General features: G+C 40.7%; 1 protein-coding gene across 7 annotated transcripts in view; it reads right to left on the bottom strand.

Annotated features, from left to right (window-relative positions):
* Window positions 1-16,968, bottom strand: part of LOC137003669 (uncharacterized) — a 106,730-nt gene extending 89,762 nt beyond the window's left edge. For 2 of the 7 annotated variants that reach the window (XM_067363891.1, XM_067363897.1), the window contains exons 1-5: window positions 16,715-16,968; window positions 14,796-16,609; window positions 9,166-9,262; window positions 893-997; window positions 230-334 (exon numbers count right to left, since the gene is read on the bottom strand). In XM_067363891.1, coding sequence (XP_067219992.1) covers window positions 230-334; window positions 893-997; window positions 9,166-9,188 — 233 coding nt within the window. In that variant the 5' untranslated portion in view covers window positions 9,189-9,262; window positions 14,796-16,609; window positions 16,715-16,968. Of the gene's footprint in view, window positions 1-229; window positions 335-892; window positions 998-9,165; window positions 9,263-12,040; window positions 13,045-14,795; window positions 16,610-16,714 lie in introns of those variants that run through there. The other 5 variants (XM_067363893.1, XM_067363892.1, XM_067363894.1 and 2 more) reach the window with 5 other exon arrangements.
* Between the last annotated feature and the right edge of the window lie 391 nt (window positions 16,969-17,359).

The following is a 17,359-nucleotide window of genomic DNA, read 5'->3' as shown; positions in this document are numbered from 1 at the left end:
CATTTCTGAAATTACATAATGTGGACTCAGTCGACTCTGATAACAGATCACTCTAAATTGTAATGCTGACATGCACTCCTTGTGAAGCTGCTTTGAAACGATATGTATCGTGAAACACGCTATACAAATAAATGTGAACTGAACTGAATTATTGTTTTTTTCAGTCAAGTTCAGTCATACACCACTGTGGACAAATAATGCAACACTATAATGTAAACACATAAAATACCTTTTATTAGATGATGGTTTTTCCCCACTGAAGAATGGTCCATCATCTTTTGACCGGTCACTCTTCAGAGACACAGAGCTGGACACGTGTGATCCTGATCTTACACTAATGACACAAAGTAATTGAAAAAACACTGTGTAATTGTGTTACTGGAGTGAGTTCTATAAGGTTCCCAGGAATTGAGTTTTATTGTGACTTATGAAGACTTCAGATGACCAACACCTGTGAAGAGACGGCGCCAACCTTTGCGAAGACTTCAGATGAAACAAACTCTGGATCAACATGCACATTCCTAAAATTTCTATATATCCTAATTATTGTTAACAAGTATTCAGTACTTCCATGAGCTCATTGTTTCTACCTTAAATTATTTTGCTAACAGTGACTGTAAATTAAATAGCCTACATTATTACATTGTTAGCTAACTGTGTGATTATATATGTACATTTCTGAAATTACATAATTTGGACACAGTCGACTCTGATAATGGATCACTCTAAATTGTAATGCTGACAGGCACTCCCTGTGAAGCTGCTTTCAAACGATATGTATCGTGAAAAGCACTATATAAATAAATGTGAACTGAATTGAATTTAATTATTGTTTTATTCAGTCAAGTTCAGTCAAATAATGCAACACTATAAATGTAATCACACAAAATACCTTTTATTAGATGATGGTTTTTCCCCACCGAAGTTTGGTCCTATACCTTTTGACCGGTCACTCTTCAGAAACACAGAGCAGGACACATGTGATCCTGATCTTACACTAATGACACAAAGAACAGAGAGAAAAAACACTTTATCGCCCGATAAAAAAAACTACAGCTCATACAAAATGCAGCAGCTAGAGTTCTTACTAGAACTAGGAACTGTGACCATATTAGCCCAGTTCTGTCATCACTGCATTGGCTTCCTGTTAAACATTGTATAGATTTTAAAATCTTGCTAATTACTTACAAAGCACTAAATGGTTTAGCTCCCCAGTACCTGAGCGAGCTCTTAAAGCATTTTAGTCCTTCACGTCTATTGTGATCTCAGAATTCAGGCCAGCTGATAATACCTAAAATATCAAAATCAACTGCAGGCAGTAGATCCTTTGTCACGGTTGCTGATCCGCTGTCTCATTCTGTTGTCTGTGTGTGTGTGTTTTGTCAAGTAATCGGTTCATGTGGGCGTCGCCGCTGATTATCATGATCAGCGGCAGCTGGTTCTCATCACCTCTGCCTATTTAATGCCCTGTCTTTCGTCTCTTGTTTGCCAGATCATTATATGAAGTTCCCTGTGTTGTTCCTGTGTTCCTCGTGTGTGTTCCTCGTGTGTGTTCCTGTTGGATTTAGAGTTCTTTGTGTCGTGGTGTTCCTGTCTCTCGTTCCTCGTTGGATGTTCTCATCGTTCAGCACCAGCACGGACTTCATCACGATTTTCACCAGCACAGCCCTTCCTCACGATCTTCACTCAACTGGACTTCGACCACGATCATCACTCACCTGTTCCACAGCCCGGAGAAGTCCCTGCGTCATCGCTCTCCTGCTGCCACTCTCCGCCACTTATTCTCTTATTTTTCCTGGTGTGAAGCTCAATAAATGAGATATTTACTTGCAACTGCATCTGCCTTATTTTTCCCGTGACAGAACGATCTGACCAACATGGATGCAGCAAGTTCAGCGGCGCTGACTGAATTCATCAACCACAGTTTATCGCGGATGGATCAGCAGCAGGAGAGCATTTCGACGACTGGCCGTGCTGTGCAGGCACTGGTTTACGCAGGTGTCCGAGCTCTCCCAGCAACTTCAAGAACTGCGTAATCCCACCGGTCCCCCCGCACCAGTGGATCGTGGAAACCGACCTGAGCCACGTCTGCCTGTCCCTCAACCTTATGCCGGTGAGCCGAACTTTTGCAGAGCCTTTATTAACCGATGTTCTATGCATTTCTCACTTCAGCCTCGAACCTTCAAAAGGGAGGAAACCAAGGTGGCATTCGTGCTAACGCTGCTCACGGGGCAGGCGGCTTTGTGGGGGACGGCGGTGTGGGAGAACCAAGACCCATGCTGTTCCTCGTTCCAGGCACTCGCCGCAGAGATGAAGAGGGTCTTCAACCATGCGGTCGCTGGCAAGGAAGCAGCTCGACGACTCACGGAATTAAAGCAAGGAAGTTGCACGGTAGCGGAGTATTCCATTGAGTTCCGGACTCTCCCGGCGGAGTGCAGATGGAACAAGGAGGCGCAGTGGGACGTCTTCCTGCATGGGCTGGCTGACCATGTCCACAAGGAGATTTACATTTTGGATTTACCTCAGGATTTCAATGGGCTCATTGACCTCACATTGCGTGTGGACGCCCGCCTTAATCGCATGGATCGTTTTTCTCGGCCGGACCACGGAGCTAGTGGTGCGGAGGCTCGAGCGACCAGCGTTGGGGACACGTCGGCCCCACCTATGACTCTGAACCCATGCAGGTAGGGAGAGCTCGGCTTTCCCGGGAGGAGAGAGAAAGGCGGAGATCCCAGGGACTATGTATTTATTGTGGAGGAGCGGGGCACTTCCTGAGTTCATGCCCGGTAAAAGATCGAGCCCGATAGTAAACACGAGGCTACTATCGGGTGGGATCTCCGCGGATAAGTCCTCACCATCCACTCTCCTTCCGGTAAGACTTCGATGGGCAACTCACACCCTCACCTGTCAAGCCTTACTGGACTCTGGAGCAGAAGGTAACTTCATGGACACTCAGTTTGCACGAAAGTTTCACTTACCCATCAATACACTCACCAAACTGATTTCTGTTGATGCCCTCAATGGCCAGAGCCTTCCAGACATCTCGCTCATCACCGACTACATAACCATGATCACCTCTGGTAACCACACTGAACCCATCCAGTTTCTCCTTATGGACTCCCCCCTAGCACCCATTGTTCTCGGACACCCTTGGCAACCAAACACAATCCCAAGGTGGACTGGCAGCAACACTCAATCCTCGAATGGAGCCCTCAGTGAAACGAGTCTTGTCTTGTGTCTGCTTGTCCATCTGTTTCTGTGTTACAGGAGAAGGCGGCGGATCTGACAAACGTGCCTGCGGAGTACCTGGATCTGAAGGAAGTGTTCAGTAAGTCCCGTGCTGCTTCTCTCCCTACGCATCGTCCCTATGACTGTGCTATAGATTTACTGCCCGGTAAGTCTCTGCCTAAGGGCAAGCTGTACTCTCTTTCTATTCCGAGAGAGAGGCCATGGAGAAATATATATCTGATTCTCTAGCAGCGGGGTTCATCTGTCACTCCTCTTCTCCAGCGGGGGCAGGGTTCTTTTTTGTCGGGAAGAAGGATGGTTCCTTGCGACCTTGTATTGATTACCGGGGACTGAATATCATCACGGTGAAGAATACTTATCCTTTGCCATTGATGTCTTCAGCCTTCGAGAGGTTGCAGGGAGCATCTATTTTCACAAAATTGGATTTACGTAATGCTTATCATTTGGTTTGCATCAGGAAGGGGGATGAATGGAAGACCGCTTTTAATACCCCTAGGGGGCACTTTGAATAATTGGTCATGCCCTTTGGGCTGTCCAACTCCCCAGCGGTCTTCCAGGCACTCGTCAATGATGTGTTGAGAGATATGGTTGACCAGTTCATATATGTCTACCTGGACGACATAATGATTTTTTTCCTCGTCTCTCCAGGAACACGTTCAACATGTCAGACGAGTGCTCCAACGACTGCTAGAGAATGGGCTTTTTGTCAAGGCGGAAAATGTGATTTTCATGCACAGTCTGTTTCTTTCCTAGGGTACATCGTCTCGTCTGAGGGAATTCACATGGACCCTGACAAGGTTAAGGCTGTGGTGGATTGGCCAAGTCCAGATTCCCGTAAGGCCCTAGAGAGGTTTCTGGGGTTTGCCAATTTTTACTGGCGGTTTATTCGCAATTTCAGCCAACTAGCCGCACCTCTGACCGCCTTGACCTCCCCCAGAACGACGTTCAGGTGGTCTGATGCAGCTAACGCTTCATTTATCAAACTGAAGAGTCACTTCGTTTCGGCTCCCATTCTGATAGGCCCTGATTCTACACGTCAGTTCGTGGTGGAGGTCGATGTGTCAGAGGTGGGGGTAGGTGCAGTTCAATCCCAGCGTTCTCCCACAGACGATAAGATGCATCCCTGCGCGTTTTATTCCCATCGTTTATCTCCAGCCGAGCGCAATTATGACATTGGTAACAGAGAGTTGCTGGCAGTCAAGTTAGCGTTCGAAGAATGGCGTCATTGGTTGGAAGGTTCAGGGGTACCTTTTATCGTTTGGACCGATCATAAGAACTTAGAATACATCAGAACTGCTAAAACACTTAACTCCAGGCAGGCTCGGTGGGCACTTTTTTTTCGGACGTTTTGACTTTTCGCTCTTGTACCGCCCGGGTTCTAAAAACATCAAACCCGATTCTTTATCTCGTATTTTTGATCCCTCCGAACGCCCGTCTACTCCCGAGTGTATTCTTCCCGAGACATTAGTAGTCTCCACTCTGACATGGGAGATCGAATCGAAGGTCAAAACGGCCTTAGAAGGGGTAACGCCTCCGCCCGGGTGCCCACCAAATCGTTTGTTTGTGCCGGAGAGGTTAAGGTCCAATGTTATCAAGTGGGGGCATTGTTCCAACGTGGCCTGTCATCCAGGGGTTAATCGTACCAATTTTTTGGTCAAGCAACGATTCTGGTGGCCTGCTATGGCTCGTGACGTTCGCAGTTTTGTTTTGGCTTGCTCGGTTTGTGACACTGGTAAGACTTCCAATCGACCCCCAGATGGGTTACTCCAACCGCTGTCTGTCCCTTCGAGACCCTGGTCCCACATTGCACTAGATTTTGTCACCGCCCTCCCACCCTCCCAAAGGAAAATGGTTGTTTTGACCGTAGTGGACCGGTTCTCGAAGGCGGCCCATTTCATCCCTTTGCCCAAATTACCCTCTGCCAAGGAGACAGCGGTAGCTGTCGTTGATCACGTCTTTCGGTTACATGGCCTCCCGATGGACGTGGTTTCCGACAGGGGGCCCCAATTTGTGTCCAAATTTTGGCAGGAGTTTTGTAAATTACTGGGGGCGACGGTCAGTCTTTCATCGGGGTTCCAACCTCAGAGCAATGGCCAAACCGAGAGAGCCAACCAAGATTTGGAAAGAACGTTGCGATGTTTGGTCTCCAAGAATCCTTCCTCCTGGAACCAACAACTCTCTATGGTAGAGTACGCACATAATTCATTACCAGTGTCTTCCACGGGCCTCTCGCCGTTCAAATGTAGTTTAGGTTACCAGCCACCTATCTTTTCCAGTCTGGAATCCGAAGTCGCGGTCCCCTCCGCTCACGCCTTCGTCCAGAGGTGCCACCGCACTTGGAATAGAGCCCGCAAGACTCTTCTCCAAGTGGGTGCGCGCACCAAGGCTAAGACCGATTGCCACCGGTCGAAGCCTCCCGTATACGTCGTGGGTCAAAAAGTGTGGCTTTCTACCAAGAACATTCCGCTCTGCTCCATCTCTAATAAGCTTGCTCCCAAATTCATCGGCCCGTTCCCTGTCACCAAGATCATTAGTCCGATGGCAGTCTGTCTCAAACTTCCTCCAGCGTACAGGAGAATTCATCTCGCCTTTCATGTGTCCAAAATCAAGCCTGTGTTTCATTCACACATTAATCCGCCGACTCGTAGACGGGGAACCCACATATTCGGTTAATCATATTCTGGACTCGAGAAGGAGGAGACGTGGATTCCAGTACTTGGTGGATTGGGAAGGTTACGGTCCGGAGGAGAGAAGTTGGGTTCCTGCTAGGGACATACTGGATCACTCCCTTATCAATGATTACAATCGACAGGTAGGTGCTCCTGGGAACGCCATGAGGAGGGGGGGTACTGTCACGGTTGCTGATCCGCTGTCTCATTCTGTTGTCTGTGTGTGTGTGCGTTTCGTCACGTAATCGGTTCATGTGGGCATCGCCGCTGATTATCATGATCAGCGGCAGCTGGTTCTCATCACCTCTGCCTATTTAATGCCCTGTCTTTCGTCTCTTGTTTGTCAGATTGTTGTATGAAGTTCCCTGTGTTGTTCCTGTGTTCCTCGTGTGTGTTCCTGTTGGATTTAGAGTTCTTCGTGTCGTGGTGTTCCTGTCTCTCGTTCCTCGTTGGATGTTCTCATCGTTCAGCACCAGCGCGGACTTCATCACGATCTTCACCAGCACAGCCCTTCCTCACGATCTTCACTCACCTGAACTTCGACCACGATCATCACTCACCTGTTCCACAGCCCGGAGAAGTCCCTGCATCATAGCTCTCCTGCTGGCCGCCACTTATTCTCTGATTTTCCCTGGTGTGAAGCTCAATAAATGAGATATTTACTTGCAACTGCATCTGCCTTATTTTTCCCGTGACATCCTTCTCCTAAACTCTGGAACAATCTTCCTAGCGTTGTTCGGGAAGCAGACACACTCTGTCAGTTTAAATCTAGACTAAAAACGCATCTCTTTAACCTGGCATACACATAACACATTATAAATTTATATTTTCAAATCCGTTAAAGGATTATTAGGCTGCATAAATTAGGTCAGCCGAAACCGGGAACACTTCCTATAACACCAGATGTACTCAGAAGAAGAATGGCATCTACGCTAATATTAGTCTTTCTGTTTATCCCGAGGTTTACCGTAGTCAACCGGATCCGGTCCGTATCCAGGTGAGATCAAGGACCTGCGCCTTGACATGACCACAACGCAGCCCTGAAGTATCAGCAGAGATTGAGTCAACTAGATCATCCACTGTGAAGGCCTCATCGACACGACAGCCAGTGCCACAGTTCCTCAACAATAGGGTGACCAAACTTCCTTTTTTCCCAGGACATGTCCTGTTTTCATGTCATGTCCTGGCCGTCCTAGTTGTTTTTTATAAAGTGATTAAAATGTCCTGGTTTTCATTGTTTTTCGTTGGGCCATTAAATTGACCGGTGTTATGAGATTTCCGGTTTTACGAAGGCGGAGCATACATTAATATTAATGAGTTTTGCAGACATGCACGATTGCACATGCAACTGAGAATATTAGTTCACAGTGTATCTCAGGACAGGATTATTCCATAAAGGTAAATATTCTCAGCGTCACGGCTGACTTATGCCTAAACTACAGTTGTTTACAGTTGTTTCTAGGTAACAGTATATAATGTTTTCATTAGTATGCACAATTTGTGCAGTTGTCTGTAACTGAATAACAGATACTTTGTGTAACAGCAGAGCAACCTTCAGCTATCGTCTACAATGAGTTCAGCTCGTTGTGCTCTTCCTTTGTACCTTAGATGTAACAGCTGATAGGCCTATATAAATATTATTTCTTTATAACTTTCATGCTTATTTGTTAAGCAACAAATAACTGCTGGGAAAGATCAGCTCTACATTAAAATATAGATGGGCAAACAAGGAGGACGAGGAAGAAAAACAGGATGAAGAGGAAAACGAGGATGAAGAAAAAAACTATAGATATCAATATTTTTTGTTAGTTTTTGTAAGTTTGTGAGAGCTATTTTTGTTAAATTTGGATTGCTAATATATCACAAGTATTTTTTTAGTTATTTATTATTTATTTAGTTTTCTAATACAGAAGAGACATTATTTCTATCATTATTTCATTCGTTATTTTTGAAACTTGTCATAATAAAACATGTTGAGTAACCTCTAAGAATCCTATCTGAATTTGTGTCTCTGGTTATAGATAGTATTTTGTAATATAACAATTTTCTATCCATACAGAGGAGGGATACTTTAAATGTTTTGAAATTATAAGGCATCTTTGAGTAAGCGATCCTCAACTGGACACGACCACAACACAGCCCTGAAGTATCAGCAGAGATCGAGTCAACTGGATCATCCATTGTAAAGACATCATCAACACGACAGCCAGTAGCACAGTTCCTCAACACACCGTCCATACCGGCGTGATGAATATGATCCTCAACTGGATGAAACTGAAATAAATACTTTGAATGTTGCGATCCTATCAGACTTATGATAGCAATCTGAATTGTAACAAAGCACTGTTCACCAGAGAAGAACTGGCCCCCCAACTAAGCCTGGTTTCTCCCAAGGTTTTTTCTCCATTTCAACACCTATTTGCCACTTGTTTGCCACCTGATGTCACCTGATGGAGTTTGGGTTCCTTGCCGCTGTCGCCTTTGGCTTGCTTAGTTGGGGACACTTGACATTTGACTTGACATTTGATAATCAACAGTGCTTTGATCTGCCTGCATTGACACTATTCTTTAAGAGCTGCTGTGTAGCCAAAATAATGTACCAGTTATCAATGTAAAGCTGCTTTGACACAATATAAATTGTAAAAAGCGCTATATAAATAAAGGTGACTTGACTTGACTTTAGTAAAGGAGGTTCAACTGTGTCTGAAACACATCCGTGTCTTTATCTAATCCTCCACAGAAATGCACACACTCACAACTTACAGTTATCTATCATTTTATTTTACTGGCTCACATTAGTTTAATGATTTCTTTAATGTACATGAGTTAGATTAAACATGTTAAAAATATTTGTCAAAAATAAAAAAATAAATGTCAAGTTTTTTTAATGAACAGAAATGGAGAGCAGAAATGTGGGTGTGACACAGTTTTGTTAACATACTTCAGTTACATTAAGTGTATAGTTGTTTCCTAATGTCTGTCGTTAATAATATTATCTAAAAATCAAAGTCATGTATTTGGATAAATTCAGTGTGGTCGTGTCTAGAAGGAAATTAACAAATTATTAACTGTGATATTGTCTATAGAGCCCTGTGGCAAACAAGGTTTTTATAGACAATGTCAGAGTTCATTTAAGAAGTTAAAAAATGAAGAAATATTAAATCAATGCCTAAAGTTTTGTTATTTCACATGAAAAAACAAACTCCAGTAGAGTTTAAAATGATAGTGAAAACAGATGCAGTCTTACCTGTGTTTCTCTGAGAGACTCATCTTAGAGAGAGAGTCCTTTCCTCGCTCCTCTGATCAGCACTGGTTTGAGAAAACAATCAATCGTTCAGCAGGACCTGGAAATGACAAGATTTTACAGAGATTGTAACAAATTAAATTTTTCTTTCTTTAAGTCTCATTGTTACAACAGGGTTCTTTTAGGTTAGTATTGCTGCCTGTAGAAATACTAAAATTCCTAAAGGTAAAGGCGTTGTTTGTAAGAGGAATCTCAAACATTTTAATGAACAAGCTTTTCATCATGATTTGTCAATGGTGAAATGGGAAAACATAGGGCTACTACCAGATGTAGAAATAGCTTTGACATTTTTAAGGAAGGTTTTATGCAAATTGTAAACAAACATGCCCCTTTAAGGAAATGTAGAGTGAAGGGGCGAAAAAAATCCCTGGTTTTCACCAAAGCTGGCAGATACCATTCATGAATGTAACAGAGCATGGGTCAAGGCAAGAAAAACAGATTCTTCCACTGATTGGTCTGTTTTCAAATGGCTTAGAAATAAATGCACTTCTTTTATCAAAAAGGCCAAATCTGAATACTTTTTGTCTGTTACCACTGAGAACCTCAATGATCCACAGAAATTCTAGAAAGTGATTGTCTCTTTCTGTGAATAAATTTTCTCAGGTTCTTCCTACATTTGATTCAGTCCCAGTTTATGATAGAACTGAAGTCTTGAATTGTTTTAATGAACATTTTTTTTATCATCTGGTTCCTTGTTTGACACTGCAGGAACTTCCTCAATGAATCCCTGCACAGAATCCCCAACATTTTCTGGAGACCCTTTTAAATTTGCACCTTTTACTGTCCATGAAGTGCATAAGGCTCTAAAAACATTGAATCACAGAAAACCCCCTGGACCAGATTTGATGAAGCCTTACTTTTTGAAGTTGGCAGCAGATTTTATAGCAGAGCCACCTTCAATTCTTTTCAATCTTACAATCAAAACCAGAGAAATTCCATCAGTTTGGAAATCAGTTTTTGTTCAACCTTTATTAAAAGGAGGTGAGCCAGCAGTTCTGTCTATTGTCAATATCAAATTTATGTGTTTTATCGAAAATTCTGGAATCTCTTGTTTGTGATCAGCTGAAAGAGTTCCTGTATTCAACTGACATCCTCTCTAAATTTCAATCAGGCTTCAGAAAAAAGCACAGTACTATCACCGCTACTATGAAGGTGATAAATGATATTAAAGTAAAGTGTAAAGATGTAAAGTGTCTGATTTGTTAAAGTGTGTCTTATATGCGGACGACACAACTTTATTCTGTTCTGGTGAGAATTTGCACCAGGTTCTCACAAATGTTTTGAGAGAACTATTTCAAATTAAACTGTGGTTTGATGCAAATAAATTATCTTTAAACATTACTAAAACCAAATATATTATATTTGGTAATCGACATACATAATATTAAAAACTTAAAGATTGATGAAGTGGTTTTGGAAAGAGTAATGGAAATTAAATTTCTAGGAGTAATAATAGATCACAAATTATCTTGGAAACCACACATAACACATGTATTGTCAAAAATGTCAAGAACCATTACTATATTATATAAAATCAAGTATTTCCTAAACAAATTTACATTGTATATTTTGTATTGTTCTCTCTTAGTACCATATATGACCTATTGCATTGAAATTTGGGGGCATAGCTATAAGTCAAATACAAAATCTATATTTACTTTGCAAAAAAAGCAATTAGGATTGTTAATTATTCCTCATTTAATGAATCAACTAAACTAATATTTCTTAAATTTAAAGCACTAAAATTTTACGACTTACTTAGTCTTAACACAACTTTGTTTATGTACAAAGTTAAAAAAACAAATTGTGCCAGCAAATATATTGTGTTTGTTTGAAATTAAGGAAGGTAAATATGATTTAAGAGGAAAGGATATGTTTAAAAAACTAGTGGTTAGAACTAATGTAAAAAAGAATTGTATTTCGGTTCAAGGGGTCGACTTGTGGAACGGTCTAACTGACGAACTCAAGAGAAGTAACACTATTTTTCATTTTTTTTAAAATTTCAAATCCAAAATATATATGAATTATAAGATGGAAGTTTATGCTGTGTATTGTAATGTGTAAAATGTTGTCAATTGTGATGATGGAATTGCACACCTATCAGTTGGAGGGTATGTGACGCTGTAATAAGGGTAGGTGTACTAAACTATGGCTTTAGCCTACACCTTTTCGGTTGATTCTGTTTATATTTTTATGCTTATGCAAGTAAATTATACATTCATATGTTATGCAACTGAAATAAAGATTTTTTCATTCATTCATTCATTCATTCATTCATTTATTTATTATTGTGGCACTCGATAAGAAACAGTTCTGTGCTTCACTTTTTTTAGATCTGTCAAAAGCTTTTGACACTGTCAACCATGCTGTTTTAAAGAACAGATTAATTTGACGATTGTCAGAGCATGCAGTTGCATGGTTCTCAAATTATCTGAATAACAAGACTCAATGCATTAAATATGAGGGTCTCTGTTCTGATTTTATTTTTGCCTGAAAGGGGGTGTCACAGGGCTCAGTTTTTGGGCCCCTCCTATTTATCTTGTACATCAATGACTTGGGTCAAAATGTTTCTGATGCTAACATGCATTTTTATGCTGATGATACAGTTATTTACTGCTATGGATAATCCCTTGCTCAGGCCATTGAAACCCTGCAGACAGCTTTTGTTGTCCAGCATTCACTTCAGTTAAAACTAGTCCTTAATGCTCACAAAACTAAGTTAATGTTGTTTTCAAATTTTACGATGGTGCCTCAGACTGTTCCAGTAGTGTCCACTCTTGATGGGGATGTCATAGAGGTGTTTCATGAATATAAATACCTTGGTGTCTTGATTGATGACTCCCTCACTTTTAAACCACACATTGCACTTTTCAGACGGTCCCTTCAGGCGTGTATCTCCGCCGCCTGCTCATAGAGACCCATTTATTATAAAGCACATTTGAGGAAAACTGGGTTGTTGTAGCTTGTTGTCTAGGTTACTATGATTGGAAGCAGCTGCATTTGTGGTTTAACTACATTTAGTTCACAAGTTATTAATCCGGGAAGCTTGAATCTGTGAAAATATTGCCAACTGAACTGCTTGACATAAGCACTGACTGCATTTCTTCATTTTTGAGTCCAACAAGTTCAAACTCTATGAGCCCTGCATTATTTGTGTGCATTATTAACGTATGTTACTAACTGAAACATTACTGCCACCCAGCGGGACATGAAATAGGAAGTGTTTGTCCGAGCTTACAGCAAGGGAACGATTATAACTTTGCGAGGGAACGCAAAACATCTTTGCGAAGGAACGCAATGTTTGCGAGGGAACGCAAAAGATTAAAAAAAATAAAAAATTCCTCCCATCCCAAATTTTTTTCCACCACCACGTAAAATTTCCTTCCTTCCCATTTTTTTTCTACCACCATGTCCCTTTAGGGCATAGGTCACTAACAGGCGGGCCGCGGTCCAGTTCCGGACCCAGAAGCTGTCCCCTACGGACCCGAACCTTCAGGCAAAACTATTTTTATTTTATTTCTATTCTCGGTTCTATTTTACCGGCACAGCTTTTGTAGTCTTTACGGTAGTGGTTTAGCGGACAATGAAACGCACAGACCAATTGCATGCGAGTTAAGCTGTCCCACGTGATACCACTCAGCCAATACAGCATTGATAACCGCATTAGAAGAAGAAAATGATCCGACCTCAGGATGGCGCCGGCGCGCCTGATCAACCACATCATGTGACGCTCTGAACGTAAAACACATCACTATTCTTAAGCGGCTGTTCATTCAGAAATCCGTTATTGCGTTATAAAAATGAGACGCAGGCAGTGGAATGATGGAAACGCGAGTTGAGCTTTTTTTATTTTTAACTTGAGACACTGCAAAAGACGCGAGACAAGTGCAACACCTAAACATGTCCGCCAAACATACAAACAAACAATAGGACAAATAGTGCAATGAAATGCAAAACTCAGTATACCTGTTTGATATTTCATGTTTGCATGATGGTGACAGGCTGAAAGCTGCTCCGTTGTTTTCTGTTTTTACAAAGCATTTGCTGTAAATAATAACCTATTACTGGTGTTATTTATTGCTAATTTTGGCTAAGAAATATTTATCATTTTCTTATTTTATATTATTTCTGAGTAGGATGTGTTTAAGATAAGTTCGTACAACATTTGTCTTCATATTTCAGACATATTTATGCAAAGATTTTTAAACAAATTGTTTTACATTTACACATGTTGATGTGTGGTGCACTTGGAACTTTTTTTAACCAGATTGTTAATAAAGAGAATGTTACTTAAATAATATTGTAGTTATGTTTTTAAGGTGACTAGTTAAACAGTTAAAAAAAACAAAAAAAAAAAACACCTGAATCGGTCAATCGTTCTGAAAAATCGAGATTTTATTTTTTTGCCATATCGCCCAGCCCTACAATGCAGAGTGTTTTGAGGGAAATTAGGTTGTAGCTGCTTGTCTACATTACTCCTATTGAAAAGAGGTGTTATTTGTGTAATTTGGCTCACCGATTATTGATCCGGGAAATTCGAATCTGTGAATATGTGGCCAACTTTACTTAAGTTAGAACATGCTTAAGTTAGAACATGCACAATTTTTTGTTTATTTATTTTCTCTTATTTTGAAATGTAGCTCCATTTTGTTTAGCTAATGAGAGAACATTATATCTACAATCATACATATTTGTTCAGTTCCATTTTATGTGACAATAAATATAGTCAAAACGTTTTTGAATTGAACAGAATTCATTTGATTTGACAGTCGGGAATTAATTACATGCAGATATTGATACAACTACTAGGCTACTTATAATGTATATATAATATATCACACTAACTAGTTAGACATTATGATCTTCCGGACCTTTGCTTCAAGAAATTTTCTCTAACTGGACCTCTTTAAAGGTGCCCTAGATTCAAAAATTGAATTTACCTTGGCATAGTTGAATAACAAGAGTTCAGTACATGGAAATGACATACAGTGAGTCTCAAACAACATTGTTTCCTCCTTCTTATATAAATCTCATTTGTTTAAACGACCTCCGAAGAACAGGCGAATCTCAACATAACACCGACTGTTACGTAACAGTCGGGGTGAACGCCCCAATATTTGAATAATGCCAGCCCATGATGTTCCCAAAATTATGAAAGGCATTAGACAAGGGCAGCCAGTTAATGTCTGGAGCTGCACACAGCCGAATCATCAGACTAGGTAAGCAAGAACAACAGCGAAAAATGGCAGATGGAGCAATAATAACTGACATAATCCATGATAGCCTGATATTTTTACTGATATTTGTAAATTGTCTTTCTAAAAGTTTCGTTAACATGTTGCTAATGTACTGTTAAATGTGGTTAAAGTTACCATAGTTTCTTACTGTATTCATGGAGACAAGAGCCATCGCTATTTTCATTTTTTAAACACTTGCAGTCTGTATAATGCATAAACACAACTTCATTCTTTATAAATCTCTCCAACAGTGTAGCATTAGCCGTTAGCCATGGAGGACAGCCTCAAATTCACTCAGAATAAAACTTTTAACATCCAAATAAATACTTTACTCACATGATCCGACGTATGCATGCAGTATGCATGACGAACATCTTGTAAAGATCCATTTGAGGGTTGTATTAGCTGTGTGAACTTTGTAAATGCGCTGTAATATAGTCGACAGCTCGTGTGGCAGGAAGCTCGCGTCTTAAATGGGCGGCGCAAGTGTAAATCAGTGCATTGTTAATGGTGCCCCAAAATAGGCAGTTAAAAAAATTAATTTAAAAAAATCTATGGGGTATTTTGAGCTGAAACTTCACAGACACATTCAGGAGACACCTTAGACTTATATTACATCTTGTGAAAGAACGTTCTTGGGAACCTTTAAATTTTAGTTGAATACCCCTGCTTTAGGGGCTCCGTAATTGGACTGCTGACGGTGTTCAACGGTCCCAATAATGTTACACACGACATGGGTTCACTTTCTTAGCTATTTAACGATTCAAAACTGACGGTGTTTATCTGTATACTTGCCAAGATTGCATGTGCCGCTGGTTTTGACATACTTTTGTATGTATTTGACAGTTTAAGCGCAGGAAGGCGCTTATTTTGGTACTTGTGACTCTGTTTGGCTTCTGTCTCTGTTTGAGACTGAGCGTGGCTTGTTCGCTTTACTTATATAGATCAGTAGTGCACGCGCTTTGGGTGTGAGCGTGAGACCTGCAGGAATTACTAAATTTATGCGCAATAGAGTGCCCCAGGGATGACGCGTTTTTGTAGGCCAACCCGGAAGTTAGCGGCGCACGGGTTCCCTCGGTTGAAAGCCTATGCATTTTTCCCATAGACTTTTGGAAAATCGCAGAAAATAAGCTCTGTGTTTAACAAAGGGTTATGACACTTACACGTTTTGTCTATCAAGATAATCTTTACAAGTTAACACAACCTTTATAGATTTTGAAACCTAAATAAAGTCGTCAGATATAAAAGGCTAACAGTAAGCTATAAACGGACTACAGCACACCATGGTCACGGATCAACGTCGTCACCACCAAGCTTCCTCAAACTTTATTTAGAAAACAACTTTATTTATAAACATGCTCGCTGATTAGGATCTGTGCTGTGTATGAATACTTATCCACTTTTTCATGAGAAATGCTGTCCAAATGTCCCGTTTTTAATGATGACTAAAGTCCCCGCCAAAGGAAGTAGTCCCTTTTAGCAATTTGCTAGCAACCGCCGACTTAAGACACAGTAAAAGTTTAAAAAAATCACAAGTGGGTTATAAATGGTGTGTTTTATGTCATAGATCAAAACGTGAAAGTATTTAGAGGCTTTGTTAACCACAACCTTATTTCAGGCGATTTAGCAAAAACCCATTCAAAAAACCCATAGACTTTACAGCGCTGAAACCGGAACTCCTAAAATGCTAACTCGCTTCCGGGTTATGCCTACAAAAACGCGTCCTCCCTGGGGCACTCTATACAAACACTACTTAACCGGAGCAAAAAAAAAAAAAAAAAAAACTACTTAACCGGAGCGAATGAGACGAGAGAGAGAGGAAGCGCCCGCGCGGGTGTGTGTCACTTCACCGTGACAGAGAAGAGAGCGAGAACGCGCAGCTGAGGTTTATGCCTGATTCTCTGACCCAGTTTGTTTGCTGGTTTCCATGGCTACAGTACGCGGTGTTTTCCGCCAACTGGCAACCTGTGATGCCGAAATACTATTGGATAAACTGCAGCACGATAATGGTCGTACTGCATAACTACTAATATTTTATGAACTGAAACATTCCATTTAATAATAATAAAAAAGAAAAACTTAGGCTTCATCTACATGTTTACTGTAAATGTACAAAAATACTTTCGATTTCGCATCACAAAATCAACAGCCTAAAACGGAAGAGAAAACAGAAACATTTTCTTTTTTAATAACCGTTTCTCAATAAGATGATTATTGAGGGTTATTGAAAAATACACATCCACCCCCTCACTTACTTTCTTGAAGTCTTGTCCACTGAGAATTTATAAGTATTTTATATAAACGTCCCATTTTACCTCCTTGTTTTCTGTCAGCGCGCGTCGTTCTCAAAATCTCTTGCTGATCGATGGATTGTGGATTAAATATACATAAATGACCGCGAGTGTTAGATTTGGTTATCATTGTAAATGTTTTCTGAAATATCGCATTGATCAAATCCAGAGAGCAGCACGTTTTTTGTTTTTTTGTTTTTTGTTACTTTCGTTTTCATCTTCTTCGCGGGTTTTAAAGGAGGGTTTCGAACCAGCTGAACGCCACCTGCTGTACTGGAGCGAGGATCTTCTACCTAACCACATATGTCCAAATCCTACGTTTAAGACCAAATTAAATTAACATATCAACAGTGCATTTGTTATATTTCCTGTTTCTGGACTATAATCTAAGATATTGTATATGACTGACATCCTGAGGTTTGGATTTGTTTTGTACATTCAATCCTTTTGTTTTGTATTAGGACCAGACTGCTTATAGACACCAGACAGACAATGATTTATGCAACAGATGCTCTTTATCATCTCACATACACAAAAATAAATGCAGTAATTTATAGAAACACACAGGAGAAATAAACATCACAGACACCATCTTGTGCAGCCCATATG

Source organism: Chanodichthys erythropterus, chromosome 16 (assembly GCF_024489055.1).
Source record: "Chanodichthys erythropterus isolate Z2021 chromosome 16, ASM2448905v1, whole genome shotgun sequence".
Taxonomy (NCBI): Eukaryota; Metazoa; Chordata; class Actinopteri; order Cypriniformes; family Xenocyprididae; genus Chanodichthys; species Chanodichthys erythropterus.
This window is presented reverse-complemented; position numbering and strand designations above follow the sequence as displayed.